This window comes from Trichomycterus rosablanca, chromosome 11 (assembly GCF_030014385.1).
Source record: "Trichomycterus rosablanca isolate fTriRos1 chromosome 11, fTriRos1.hap1, whole genome shotgun sequence".
Taxonomy (NCBI): Eukaryota; Metazoa; Chordata; class Actinopteri; order Siluriformes; family Trichomycteridae; genus Trichomycterus; species Trichomycterus rosablanca.
In genome coordinates this window covers 6,527,722-6,542,998 of record NC_085998.1, presented here as the reverse complement: position 1 = coordinate 6,542,998, position 15,277 = coordinate 6,527,722, and the positions used below count along the sequence as shown (strand labels likewise).

General features: G+C 38.3%; 1 protein-coding gene across 3 annotated transcripts in view; it reads right to left on the bottom strand.

Annotated features, from left to right (window-relative positions):
• Nucleotides 1-13,037: 13,037 nt before the first annotated feature.
• Nucleotides 13,038-15,277, bottom strand: part of zbbx (zinc finger, B-box domain containing) — a 57,377-nt gene continuing 55,137 nt past the window's right edge. For all 3 annotated transcript variants that reach the window (XM_063005084.1, XM_063005086.1, XM_063005087.1), the window contains 2 exons: nt 14,489-14,641; nt 13,038-13,480 (listed from right to left, as the gene is read on the bottom strand). In XM_063005084.1, coding sequence (XP_062861154.1) covers nt 13,239-13,480; nt 14,489-14,641 — 395 coding nt within the window. In that variant the 3' untranslated portion in view covers nt 13,038-13,238. The remainder of the gene's footprint in view (nt 13,481-14,488; nt 14,642-15,277) is intronic.

The window sequence follows — 15,277 nt, the reverse complement described above, 5'->3', positions numbered from 1 at the left end:
ACGAGTCCAGTACCTTAACCACTAGGCTACGACTTGCCCTATAAGTTTTCGTTTACGGCATTTAGTGGACGCTTTTATCCAAAGCGACTTACAGTACTGGGGCAGTATACTGTCTCAGCAATTGAAGGTTAAGAGCCTTGCTTAAGAGCCCAACAGTGGCAATCTGGTAGTAGTGGGGCTTGAACCAGCAACCTTTGGATTACTAGTCCAGTATTTTAACCACTAGGCTACAACTGTCTCTGTTTTTAATTTGACTGCACTCATTTAACTAAGCCACAAGCACAACGGGAAAGTCTAGAAAGGTACTGGATTAGTAATCAGAAGTTTGCCGGTTCAAGCCCCACCACCCCTACCAAGTTGTCACTGTTGGGTCCCTGAGCGAGGCCCTTTACTCTCAATTGTATTAATTCAGTCGTTATTGTATTCAGTCATAACAACAGCCAGGCTTCTGAGAAGGCTTCTCACAAGACTTTGAAGTATGTCTGTGGGGATTTGTGCCCATTTAGTCAAAAGAGCATTTATAAGTTGGTCAAAAAAGCCTCAGTTGATGTTCCAGTTCATTCCAGAGCTGTTCCGTGGGGTTGAGGTCTAGTTCTACACAAAGTAGCACACAGGATGTGCTTTAAAATGTGGTTCAAGATGCTACTTTGTGTGGAACTAGACCATTAACAGATAGATATTTAAGGTGGAATCTCCTGGGCTCATGAAGGATGGTACTATTCTGAAGGACATAGTGTCCAGCGTGTTTCTCTTTTTTTTTATCGTTTTCACTCTCGCTCTGTTTCAATCAGCTGCTGTCTGATTGCTGTGGGATTACCAGCCTGCCACACACACACACACACACACACAATAAACAATGCACAATGCCGTGCCATTAAAAACCTCCCAAATAAACGTTCTCATCCTTCAGTAATTGTCAAACCAAAAAGCCTTTCCAAAAATATGCCAGATGCAAATCAACACACACACACACACACACACACACACAATTAGAGCAAATTTAGCTCCAGTTGGTCTGACTGCATGTGTTTGGTGGTAGGAAACCGGAGCACCCGGAAGAAAACTCATGTGGACACAGGGAGAACGTACAAACTCCAACTGGGGAATTAAACCCATGCCCTTCTTGCTGTGCTACCCCAAATTCTTACAGCATGCGGTATTCCCTGCTAGTCCCCCATCCAGGTACTGACCAAGTCCATCCCTGCTTAGCTTCTTAGATCGGACAAGATCACGTATTCTCACGTTGATGTGTCTGCAAACCGTCATTGTATTCAATTGATTAAAATCTTTGTTTTACTTGTTTTACTTTTCATTACTAGAAAAGGTTTAAAGGTCGTTACTTAGGCCATAAGTCATTAAATTACACTCATAAATTGAATGATAGAATCAATGGAAGCTACAATACACAGCACAGCTACCTTAATAGGTGAAAGACGAATATTCTCGTCCATGTTTTGACACACCCTCCTTCTGCATCTACAGCACTGATTGGGACTTTTCCAAACTCAGTTCGAGTCGTGATTTTAGCTGCTTTATGCCAAGTTCACACTACACGACTTTCAAGTCGTCAGATGGCTGTACAGTTCACACTATACAACTGGATCTCTTGTAATCGGGAGTCTTTTAAATTATTGTGGATTTCACACTACACGACTGATCAGTGATAGGGGGTCACACACTACACCATCCATCACCAGGAGGAATCTCAGATGAGTCTGTCTGGTCTCCCAAAGTACGTTTTGTCACGAAAACACACACGAGAAGTGACGAGGCGTTTAGTGATACCACGTCTAAAAATGCACGTCAACAAGAAGCGAGTGATCAAAGTTGTTTGTGCGCTGATGTGCAGCGTAAAAACAAAGAGAAAAAAATAAATGAATCCAAATGAATTAGGCTACGCGACCAGCAGGGATTGTTTGTTCTGTAGTGAGTTGGAGGTTGGAGTGTTGGTATTATGGTTTCGCATGGACGATAAGGTCACAAATACTGTAAAGCTTGTGTGTGTGCTGATGTATTCGGATAGAAACTATATTATGCCCCTGTCCCTCATTTTTACACTCCTTCCTCGGGTTTCCCCTCACCCCGTATCCTGCGTTCTCATTGGCTGTGGTTCCACATAACACTCGCCGCCACTCACAGCCTGCTCACAACACCATTCACACTACACGATTTTCAGTCATCAACTGGTCCAGATATTTTAGATGCTAGATATTTCCGCTCGGATCGAGTCCTTAATGTAGGGGCACATGTAGGGGCAACCTGACGGCAAGCAAAATCAGGGCAAATATCGTGTAGTGTGAACTAGGCATTAGACTTCAATATCCTGGACATTTTGTCTCCTGTTAATGTTACTTAGCATCTTTAGAGTTTGCTGAGTTTATAAAGAAAGAAATAAACTGTACATACACAAACTATCAGGAGCAAAATACTTTACTGGCTTGTTCTTGTGAGGACAAGCAGCACAGATTACAGAGATGATCACGTGTGTAGAGAAGCGACACTTTTATTGATTATGGAATCAATGTAACAAAATGCACTTAATATGTAAACACACATCGAACAATGTCAACACACTACAGCACAGGAAAGTCTCTTACACTAACTAAATTGTCATATGATTGCTAGAAACCGCCTAATATTTTATATGCTTTGCAAATAAAAAATGTTAAATCGTTAAACACAAACCTTAAATTTTGACTTTTACAGCAAATTGCATATTTCACAGGAAGTGACTTATTTCACGGACCGTGACGTGATTTTCTCGGCCGTGAATGAGGTAGGGCCTTACTGATAATACATCAACTCCTACAGCAATGAGTAAAATATAGAAATCCCAAACAAAACCTGAGCGACAGTTTGTTCCACCAGGTTTGTAAGAACTTTGGAACAGGTCCTGGTGAACAGAAGTATTAGTGTCTCTCTTTTGATGCCAGCCTTTATCTTAAAAGTCACCAAGAGGAGCTGCCGTCTGACTGGAACTCGGATCAGAATGAAATTGTTCTGCCGCTTTGTGTCAGTGTCTGCTAGTGCCAACATCAGACAGCAGGAAGGTGAGGGTATCTGTGCCAGGCTGAAATGAGCAGAGCAGGCCAGGAGAAACTAAAAGCAGCGGACGAGAAAATACAAATCAGCAAAAAGCCAGAGACACGTGCCGTAGCTCATACAGGTAATAAACACAGACCCGTGAGAAATTTATCAGTGTGGAACAGCTTCGTTCCTCCTGCTGCCATAAACACCGTTTATCAGCTGCGTTCATGCTCGCCTCACACCGGCTATGTCTAATTAAGAGAAAATGTGATGAGAACAAAGCAACAGATTCAGCTCCAGGCTCCTGAGGACCAGGCTGGCACGGATACTGCACCTCATGTGCCAGGAAACATCCAGCCCTCGGTCCATCCAAAAAAAATTTCCATACCTTCCTTCCAAAATCGCCTCACCGTCATGTAACAAGCTGTGGCTTAATGTGATTGCTACAAATCAAAGAGGACACGGAACCCAACTTACTCATCAGAACCTGAGGTCTGTGTACCATTTATCATCATTTACATCTGGGTTTCTCAACCAGTGGGCCAGGAACCCACAAATCACCCTCTAGTGGCCCTCAGACCTGCACTCAGGAGAAGCCAGTGAGCCGTAAATCCTGGTCATACGAGGCTTTTAGATGCACACAAAAACCACATTTATTTTTTTCTATTTTATTTATGCATTTTCTCCCAATTTAGTATAGTCTTCTGCTGCTGTGGGATCCCTGATTGCAGTCGAGGAGGGTATATTGCTGTTCATGCCTCCTCCAACACATGAGCAGCCCCTATCGGAACCCTTTTTCACCTATGCACACTTGAAAATGTTTTTTTTTTTGGTTGCATTTTTCCCAATTTTCAAATGCATTACGCTTCCTCTCTACTGATGCTGATCTTCACTACCGATTGAGGAGAGCGAGACTGTCACACACCCCCTCCGACACGTGTACAGTAGCCGACTGCATCTTTTCACCTGCACGAGGCGAGTTCATATGCGGATCAGCTTTGTGTACGGAGAGCCACACCCTGATCAACACATTATTCCTCGACCCTGTGCAGGCGCCATTAAACAGCCAGCAGGTCATAATTGCATCGTTACGAGGTCCCTATCCAGCCCCCACCCTGTATGAACAACAGCCAATCATTGTTCGTGTAGCCTTCCAGCCCAGCCGGATGGCAGAGCTGAGTTTCAAACCGACAACAGATGTCAGCTCTGGTGTGCTAGGGTGTTTAACCACTGCGCAACCTGAGCGTTTCACCTAAAAATGTTTACGCTGTTTCAGAGTCACAGAAAAATCTTTTAACAAGGCAGTCGTGCAGTCCATTGATCTGCATCTTCTTTGTTACCTGAAGAACTCTCTTCTTTAGCTGCAGTTTTTTGTTTTGCTAAACTGGCTCCTGCATTACAGGTCAAACATTCTGCTTCCCAAAGATCCCAAACGACATGAAAACAGATTTTTGTCTGTAATTCGTCTGGGAATTTTTATTTGCACTTGAGCAAGAGAAGTGCGAAAAGGTGGGACCTACTAAAGAGAAAGTGGAAATCAGTGCAAAAACATACAAAGAATAGTGCACGCAGACTTCAAAATCTGGATTCTGGACATTTTTTTTTAAATCCCGGGCCGGACGCAATTTTTAGGTCTAAAGAAGAGGACATGTCCGGAGAAAAGGGGACGTATGGTCACTGTATTTATACTTAATGTAAAAAAAGGTTCAAGTACACTATATGGATAAAGGTATTGGGACACCCCTTCTGATTACTGAATTCATTTGTTGCCACAACAATTGCTAACAGGTATAATTATATAAATGAAATGCGTTGTTTTTGTTGTTGTTTGTAGTGATTGGATTCATTTATGTCTTTTTGCAGTATGGCTCATTTTATAAAGACTGACTGTGAACATGATGCACATTTAAATCACTGAAACATGGACTCATGAACATCAGCCCTTCACAGCTGAAATCTGATGACCCTAATTTTCACGAAACCAAAAATAATAAGCGATAATTTCAATCAAAATCAAAATCAAAACTCGTTACAGGAGCAAACAAACAGTGATTCTGGTAGCATGAGGTAAAAAATCTCCACTGATCTGAACGTGTTTTTAACAGCTCAGACTGTCACCAAACAGCACCGCGAACACAACAGCCGAATCTCTGCACCTCTGTTTCTGAATCAATGACAGAGGTCAGAGCTCACGTCTACTGCGTCAGTCTGAGTGGATCAAGGCCAAGAGGAAAAACATAAGCTGTGATTTTCTCACAGACGAGTCCAGACGAGCAGGAACAGGAACAAACGTCCAGGGAACAACCTGAAAATATTCTCACCTCAGAGGTGCACTGAGAGGAAAAAATAGAATGAAAATGCACTGAACAGACAAAAGTATGTGAACACGCTTTTCAATTACTGGCTTCAGGTGTTCCAGCCACAATCAATAATCTATGCTTCCAGGTTCCCAGTTAACAAAATTACGTTTTGAGAACGTTCCCCAAATGTTCCATTTTGGTTATGGGAACGTTGCATTGGATAGTTCCCTCAACGTTATTTTGTCCAGTTTTCTTGATGTTCTCAGAATGTTTTTTTTAAAGCTATGAAAATGTTCATAGAACGTTACCTAAACCTCATTTGCAACCATAATTTAACGTTCTGGGAACGTTGTCTTGGAATGTTCTAAAAACATTTCAAATAAGGTCCTCTGAACGTTCCCTTAATGTTCCATTTTGGTTGTATGAATGTTTTATTAGAACGTTCCTTCAACGTTATTTTGTAATTTTTTTTGTGAGTTTTCTTAATATTCTCAAGACATTTAATAAGTTAAAGAACATACCCAAAAACATTTTTAAATGTTTTAAATGTTACTTTAACATACTTTTAACATAACTACAGATAATGTTAATCCAAGACAATGTTAATTTTAATTAATTGAAGGCAGAGAGAGAATCCGTTTAACTATGGACATTTATTCTCAACATACACACACACACACACACACACACACACATTCATGCTTCCAACCCGTTACATGTGCATTCACTTAGTAATTCTACCCTCATTATCTTATATAGTCATTAAGTATTTACTGCCACCTTCTAACCGTTAACTAACTTACAGTTATAGATCACCAAATACAATTCTACTATACTACAGTCTTGAACCCCCAACCCCCTCAGACATTACCATTCATTAAAAAAAAACATATCTGAATCACTCTGATAACATTTGCTATGATGGTCTAATTCAAACAATTCATGTGATAATACTGACATAAACGGAGGCAAAATCAATGCAAACATATTTATTTTAAAAAATGTTTTATCATCATCAATCAAATTCAATTGAATGAACAAAAAATGAAAAAAGAACAATCCCTCAATTTTTCTATCCCTTAAAAACTGAAAAAAATCAGTTATATTATCAGAATATATTGTATTTATTATATGTTATTAATATTATTATTAAACAATTAATTTAAATTAATCAATGGAAAATGGAAAAAGTATATATAAATTCTAATGTAAATAAATAAATGGAAAATGAGGGAAAAAAACAAATGAAGTTAGGTAGTAATTCAGGGCGTCTCTGCATTCTCCACCTGCAAAAGTAAACAAAGAGGTTTTTTAAGTACATTTTACACTGTAACCAAGTCATTCTGGGAAGCTAAAATACAAAGCTTCCTTGAAGTTATCTTGCAGTCTTTAATTTAATTTAAGTCTTCAATAAGCAAGAGGTGTCTGTGGCTCTTTTTTTAATGGTTGAATTACTCGTATGTGTGATTTTACAGTGAAAATAATGAAACAGCATTGTTTCATGAGGTACATGGCGCTATTTAATATGCCATAAAATAATTAAACAGCCAGCTTGATTAAACAAAATTAAGAAGGGAAATCATACTAGTGTTGTGGATGTTTTAATATTTATTTAAATATTGGGTTTTTTTTGTAAATACTGTTTCTGTTTTTGTATTTTAAATAATCCAACTAAGCAATTAATCAAAAACAATCACCAGATTGATTAGGAAAATAATCGTTAGTTGCAACCCTACTTGTGAAGTGAAGCATTTTTGTATTGTGCGTACACGTTAGTTTAGGATTATAAACTGTTCAGACAAATGTAGGATATATGTCACATCAAAAAGCTAATCTTCTTTTTACTGAGAATAGTCCACCGGGTAAAAGTGTCAGTATAAGAGTTGTAGTATGTAATGTGGGTTACACTTGATAAAATACAACTTGTTTTGGAGCAATTCATTGAATATTTTAAAAGCTATTGAAGTTATTAATATGCTGAATACTTTAAATGCTATTGAAGTTATGAATAAAAATCTGTTTTTATTATGTAATAAAGGGTAAAAGTGTCAGTATAAGAGTTGTAGTATGTAATGTGTGTTACACTTGATAAAATACAACTTGTTTTGGAGCAATGTGATGAATATTTTAAAAGCTATTGAAGTTATTAATATGTTGAATACTTTAAATGCTATTGAAGTTATGAATAAAAATCAGTTTTTTATTTGAGCAATAGAACATCACGGCTGTGATTCGGTCGCAGGCACGAGCCGAAGGCTGATAACAGATAACAGAACTTTTAGGAGCTGCTAACTGGGCTATTAAGCTAACTGTTCGCGTTACAAACACATTAATGTTCCCTACATAGTGCACTAGATAGTGTATCAGATCACGGATTTATGTTCCCTACATAGTGCACTAGATAGTGAATTAGACAATTGGTTATGTTCCCTACACAGTGCACTAGATTGTATATCAGATAACGCATACATGTTCACTACATAGTGCACTAGACAGTATATTAGACAATTGATTTATGTTCCCTACACAGTGCGTTAGATTGTATATCAGATAACGGATTTAAAACGCGACTGGGAAAAAAGTCTGTGTCGCCTGCGTGCACGTTTGTGTGCATGAAGCTTGTCGTTACTGGCAACGCATCAGCAGAGTAATACAGTTGTGGTGTGAAAAGGCCGTGCTGTTATCACCAATATCAGCACGGTTAGAACGCTTCTTGATGCATATTTAAAAAGCTATTGAAATTATTAATATGCTGAATACTTTAAATGCTATTGAAGTTATGAATAAAAATCTGTTTTTTATTATGTAATAAAGGGTAAAAGTGTAGTATGTAATATGGGTTACACTTGATAAAATACACCTTGTTTTGGAGCAATGTGATGAATATTTTAAAAGCTATTGAATAAAAATCTGTTTTTGCACTGATGAAGGACTAGACGATGACGTACACAAACTGTGCAGCGACAGATCAGCCATTGGTTGCTTCCTCAATGTTATAGACTTGAGAAACGTCACCATTCGCAGCCCAAGTACTGTTCCATTTAAATGTTCACATCTAGCAGAGTACAGTCCATATAACCAGATGTTGTTCTTGCTCACCCATATTATTAAGAATGTATCACCACTCTCACTTGTGCCATTTTGCTTAAACATTCTAATGTGAGGCAATATAAATGTACCTGTTATGGCTCTGATTGTGAGTCAGCAGCTGGTTTGACTGGTTAGATTAAATCTTTCACTTGGGAAGAGCACTTTTCTTACAGTCTCTTGGTATAACTCTCTTGGCTGCAATATGGTATTAAACTCTATGAATGTTTTTTTTAATAGTAGCAGCAACTGAAAAAAGAAAGAAAAAGAAAAGAAATACTTTTATGGTTACAACATTGATTGAGCCTAAGCAGGAGTTAGGGACAGAGTATCATTATTTTCAAAGATAATGTTATTTTTAAAGATAATCTGTTGTTTGGGTGGTCAGTATATTGCAAGAGATGTATAAACTTTTGTGATCTCAGCATTAATTTTTTATGGTGCACAAAATATTTATTGCTGAAAAACATGACTTACCTTCACCTGCACTAATGCACTGCCTCAGACAGATGATCTCTCTCTTTAACTTCTTTATTTTATGCTGCAGTACATCTATTTTGCAAAGTAGCTCAGGTGAACACACCCAACAAAATTTGATAACAGTCAGGGTTTTAAGCATACAGAGGTGGGCGAGTGGGCACAAAGGTGGATGAATGAATAGATATTGTCAGCACCAGAACTGAAAAAAAGCGAGTTGTTCCACAATATATTTTTACACAAATATATTTTCAACACAATATATTTTAATAAAAAAGTCAACTAGCACTTACTTCAATTAATTTAAATTGAAACCTTGTAAAAAGCTTCCCCAAAAGAGTGGAGGCTGTTAGGAGGTTGCTAACTGTGACTTGGAACGGTGAGGCAGGAAAGGTGTACTGGCAGGTCACTTACATTAGGGTTTTTGCAAACCATGGGTCATGACCCTTAGGTGGGTCGTGAGCCAAAAAAATGGATCACAGAGAAAAATAATAATAATTAAATTTGTACGTAAACACCCCCTTGTGGAGGCTTTATGTTACATTTTGTAAACCTCAGTGGGACCAGATTATATCGAGAGAGTAAGAGTAAGTGTTGCCCGGGTCACGTAAAAAATCATGGACAAAATGTGGGTCACTTGAAATAAAGTTTGTTAAACCCTGACCTACATGACTGCATTTTCCTCCCGAACAAACTCCGGTTCGCAAACTTGATTTTGAACTGGTTCCGTGTGTTTCCACCGAAAAAAAGAGGTTCCAGACAGCAAACTGGTTCTAATCTGGCACCACAGAATACTTAGTTTTCAGCATGAATCTGTGGGCGTGTCACAGTGTAGAGGTTTGGGTGCTTTTACATGAGAAGCTGCTAAACCGCGTTTGCGCTGCACTTTCATCTTTTCACCTGATTACATTTTGAGCCAGTTTGCCACTGATATTTTTAAAGAGATGAACTGTGTGATATGACGTGGTAAAAGTGACCCGGACAGTATAAACGCTTACCGTGAAAAATAAAGCGTAATGTGGTTTGTTATACTAAAACAATGACAGATGAATTTAGGCAGTACAGAGCACTTATAACCAGTACAGAGCACTTATAACCAGTACAGAGCGCTTACAACCAGTAATAACGGAGAGAGGTTTAGTGTTTCTGTGTCGTACTTGTAGTACATTCAGCCACCTTACGCTTTATTTAGGTGAAGCTTTTTTAACTCTCCCGAGAAGCGGATTCAGAACCCCGAGCTGCAAAACCACCACACGTGAAGTAAATCCAGCTAAACACAGATACATGTTGTATTTTAGAGTGGATTTTATTGTTATTTCACACAAATGGATGTTCGTGTCGTTGACGCATGCTTGGTTACCAAAGACTGGTGGAAACGCGTGGTCCGTTCTCTACAAAACAAGACAAGGTTCAAAGAAACCTGAACAGAACCGGTTCAAGAACCAGGGTTCTTTTGGTGGAAAAGCGCTATAACTGTGCTGGCCAAGGGGAGCTGAGTATATCACGCCCCCTTCAACATGCAAGAAATCACCAGCTGCATTTTTTCCACCTGCCAGTGGTGGAGCCTTTACAAAGGAGCTGAAAACACCCAACCATTAGGGCAGGCATCTCCACCAGCAGACGTCGCAGTTGTGCCTGTTTGGACACCCAGCCAGGTCAATAGTAGCTCCCCGTTAAATTGCATTTATAAAACAGCAAATTCCTAGTAATCCGTTCCATACCACAAACAAGTCGTACCTTATATCCCAAGTCATGGCAAAACTGAATTGCTCACTTCTCGAACCACTGAGGACGGAGAGCATCTGGTGTGCGTCTTTATTTTTGTTTCTCTGTGTTTTATGTTTTGTTTTTATTATTTTATTTTCTCTTTTTCTTCCTCTTCATTCTTTATTACTTGCTTCTACTCCAGCGTTCCAAGCTTCTGTTTTTTCTCTGCAGAGCTCCAGGCTTCAATTCAAGTGTGTGTGTGTGTGTGTGTGTGTAAAACCCTTAACCATGACAGGTTAAATATAATAGCAATGACTGGTTTTATGTATACAAGCTTAAGGCTATGGTGTGTGTGTGTGTGTGTGTGTGTGTGCAGCACTTCCAGCCACAGTAAGCGTAATGTGGTGTTAAATGTGAGCTCGCCTAAATAATTTTGCCATTTTTAAAAGAGCTTTTGTGCTTCAAAGGATGTGCACATATGAGTAATATTAAATTTACAGTGGTGTGTGAAAGTAATTGCCCCCTTTTTCTTTATGTCTCTAATACTACATTATGGTCACACTGAGCAGAAGCTGGGTGCTTCATGACATGTTACATAAAAATATGTCTAGTCGTGGACATATAGACATCACTTTTACTCTGTTTAAATGAAAATTTAAAGGGTCATGCGAAAAGACTTTCGCATGACAAAAAGTGGCAAAAAGTGTAAAAATGAAACTAAACAAGAACAATTTGCAGAAATTCAGATTTTTTAACCTCCCAAAACCAGGTGTTAATTAGTCTCAGCCGTGTTGCTATTTATCTTACTTATTAAACTTATAAGATTGGGGTTGTACCTCATTACCTTAATTAATGCAGCACTTAATTATATCAGACTATCAAATAAAACATATTTCTTTATGAGAGCACATGAGTAAATCATACTTTCATTTATTTAAGAAGCAAAATTATCCAACACATATATCACCAAATCGAACCTGTGGTCAAATAGTCAATTGGCCTACCAGTTAAATTAGGTAAAATAACTGAATTAAGTAAACTAAAAAGTCTATATAGAAACTAAAACATACACACATTTCCATATATGGACTAAAACATACACACATTTCCATATATGGACTAAAACATGCCCATATTTCCATATATGGACTAAAACATGCCCATATTTCCATATATGGACTAAAACATACACACATTTCCATATATGGACTAAAACATGCCCATATTTCCATATATGGACTAAAACATACACACATTTCCATATATGGACTAAAACATGCCCATACAGTGTATCCATATATGGACTAAAACATACCTGTGCACATGTTCATATATGGACTAAAACATACATACATTTCCATATATGGACTAAAACATATCCGCATTTCCATATATGGACTAAAATATACCCACATTTCCATATATCAACTAAAACATACCTGTGCACATGTTCATATATTATGGACTAAAACATTCCCACATGTCCATAAATGGACGGAAACATACCCACATGTCAATATATGGACTGAAACATACACACCCTTCCATATAGAAACTAAAACATACCCATATTTACATATAAGGGCTAAAACATACCTGTGCACATGTTCATATATGGACTACAACACACCCACATGTCCATATATGGACTGAAACGTACCTGTGCACATGTTCATATATGCACTAAAACATTCCCACATGTCTATATATGGACTGAAACATACCTGTGCACATGTTCATATATGGACTAAAACATTCCCACATGTCTATATATGGACTGAAACATACCTGTGCACATGTTCATATATGGACTAAAACATTCCCACATGTCCATATATGGACTGAAACGTACCTGTGCACATGTTCATATATGCACTAAAACATTCCCACATGTCTATATATGGACTGAAACATACCTGTGCACATGTTCATATATGGACTAAAACATTCCCACATTTCCATATATGGACGGAAACATACCCACATGTCTATATATGGACTGAAACATGCCTGTGCACATGTTCATATATGGACTAAAACATTCCCACATAAAATATGGACAAATACACATCCACATGTCCATATATGGACTGAAACACACCCACATTTCCATATATAGATTGAAACATACCCACTTTTTCTTATATCAACTAACACATACCTCTGCACATGTTCATATATGGACTAAAACACACCCACATGTCAATATATTAACTAAAACATACCCACATTTCCATATATGGACTAAACACATTCCCGCACTTCCATATATGAACTAAAACCTACCCAAATTTTTATATATGGCTTAAAACATAAACACATTTTTATATATTAGCTTTAAATTCACCCTATAAAGCCAATAAGTGGACAGACTTGGGCTGGACTTTAGGACAGATCTTATAAAATTAGCAACACCATCAGTAAGTTTCCCATATGAGTTTTGTATAAAAAAGCATAACAGAAGTGTTACAGTAATTTAAATATATTAAAAAAATATTCATGTTTTACTGTTGTGATGGATTTTTAGCATTTGTTCTGTTTTATGAACAAAATATTTAAATTCTATGTGATTATAAACTAATAAACAGTAAAGAAAGAGCCAGTAATAATTGTTATAAATACATTTAAAAGTGGGAATATTTAAAAATCTGAGTCGTCCTCTTCCCATCTTCTGACGGCTTTATGCCTGTATGAATTAAGTTGACCTGGTTTAGCGCTCATCCGTCTGAGCTCTTCCTCCAGAGACATGAGGGCGAGTTCATCCTCCTCTTCATCATCCTGATCAGAGAGTGCAGGGTCCACCATCTCCACAGTCCGAACCTTCAGAGAAGCCGGACGAGAGACACTCAGAGAACAAGGAGCGGTCGGGGGACGAGAGACGTCTGGAGAGGAAAAATAAGAAAGACATAGAAGAGAATAAAAACACTCAGAAAATCATGTAGAAGAAATGAAAGTGATTTCAATTAAGTGCACAAACACAGCGAGGCTGGAAGAATAAAAGAATATGTGCAATCAGGACTAAAAGCAAGAAAAATCAGGAGAAAAACAAGGTAAAAAAAAGACAATTGGGGTAGGAGTTAAAAAGGAAGAAGAAAGAACTAAAGACAAAAACAAAATTGTTAAGAAATGGACAAAAATAACAATTATTGGTTGAAAAATCACCTTCTTTCTGCTACAACTCTGTGTCTGAAAAAGGTGTGTCCCAATAGTTTTCTTCCATATATAGGTAATTCATGAAGATTTGCTTATGAGATTTGATGGAACCAGAATCTAAAGGTCCAGAATGACGTTAATAATGAACCTTTTACATTTAGACCCGTAGATCTAAATTTTATCTGGTGTCACGATTGATTCATTCATTCATTTTCTTATCCAGTTTGGGTCACCGGGGGGGTGCTGGAGCCTATCCCAGCTTTTCAATGGGCGCAAGGCACACAGTAACACCCTGGACGGAACGCCAGTCCATCGCAGGGCAGACACACATACACACACACACACACATACACACACACACACACACACACACATACATTCACCTATAGGGCAATTCAGTGTTTCCAATGAACCTGACTGCATGTTTTTTTTGGACTGTGGGAGGAAACCAGAGGACACACAGGGAGAACATGCAAACTGCGCACAGAAAGGACCCGGACCGCCCCGCCTGGGGATCGATCCCAGGACCTTCTTGCTGTGAGGCGACAGTGCTACCCACTAAGCCACCGTGCCGCCCAAGGTTGATTCTTTTTGCCTTTATTTGGAATAGTTTATGATCCTCACAAATATTTTAACTGAATGGAAACCAACACCCCACAAACACACTCTAATATCCTGTGGGAATCCTTCCCAGAGGAGTAGAGACTGTTATAGTGACTAATACAGTGATACTGCACCTGATACATTTGGACTCCCGGGTTGCACTGTTTTGCGGGTTGGTGTAGCAGAATGTAAACTGATGCTGATTGGTTGGTTGTTGATCACTTCATTAACAAGCTCCGCCTCTATGTGATGTCGAAGGCTGCTGTCTGGTCTCCAGCTTGCTTTACCTACAGAGAGGAGGACGAAACAGGGTTTAAATATTACAGTATATATATATATATATTGTAATAAATGGATTTATTTATTTATATCATGAAATGTATTTTGTTAGAATTGATTTATAGAAATGAGCCAGAGCATCAGTAATGCTAGGAATTAATGTTGAGAGGTAGAGAAGAAATGTTAATAAAGCAATAAGCCACGAGACACCGTGCGTTACTGCGATTTTATCACGGGGAAGGTTGTTTTGGCACGATGCAAAGCGGAGCGGAGTCTCGAGTGGCTTATTGCTTTTATAAAATGGCGGTAGATAAAACAACATAAAATATAATAAAATACAACAATGTTCAATTTATAAATGTTTTTATTTACAAAAACACTTACAAAAAGCATTCTTCCGCGACCCCAGGTAGTTCGTTAACAGTGTTGCTAGGCAACATGAGGGCGAACATAACATTCACTTTTTCTTTTCAGTGGCGTATTAATAAAGCAATAAGCCACGAGAGGCCGTGCATTACTGTGATTTTAGCACGGGGATGACGTTTTTGGCACGACGCGAAGCGGAGTCTCGAGTGGCTTATTGCTTTTATAAAACGGCGGTCAACATAAAATATAATAAATACAACAATGTTTAATTCATAAAT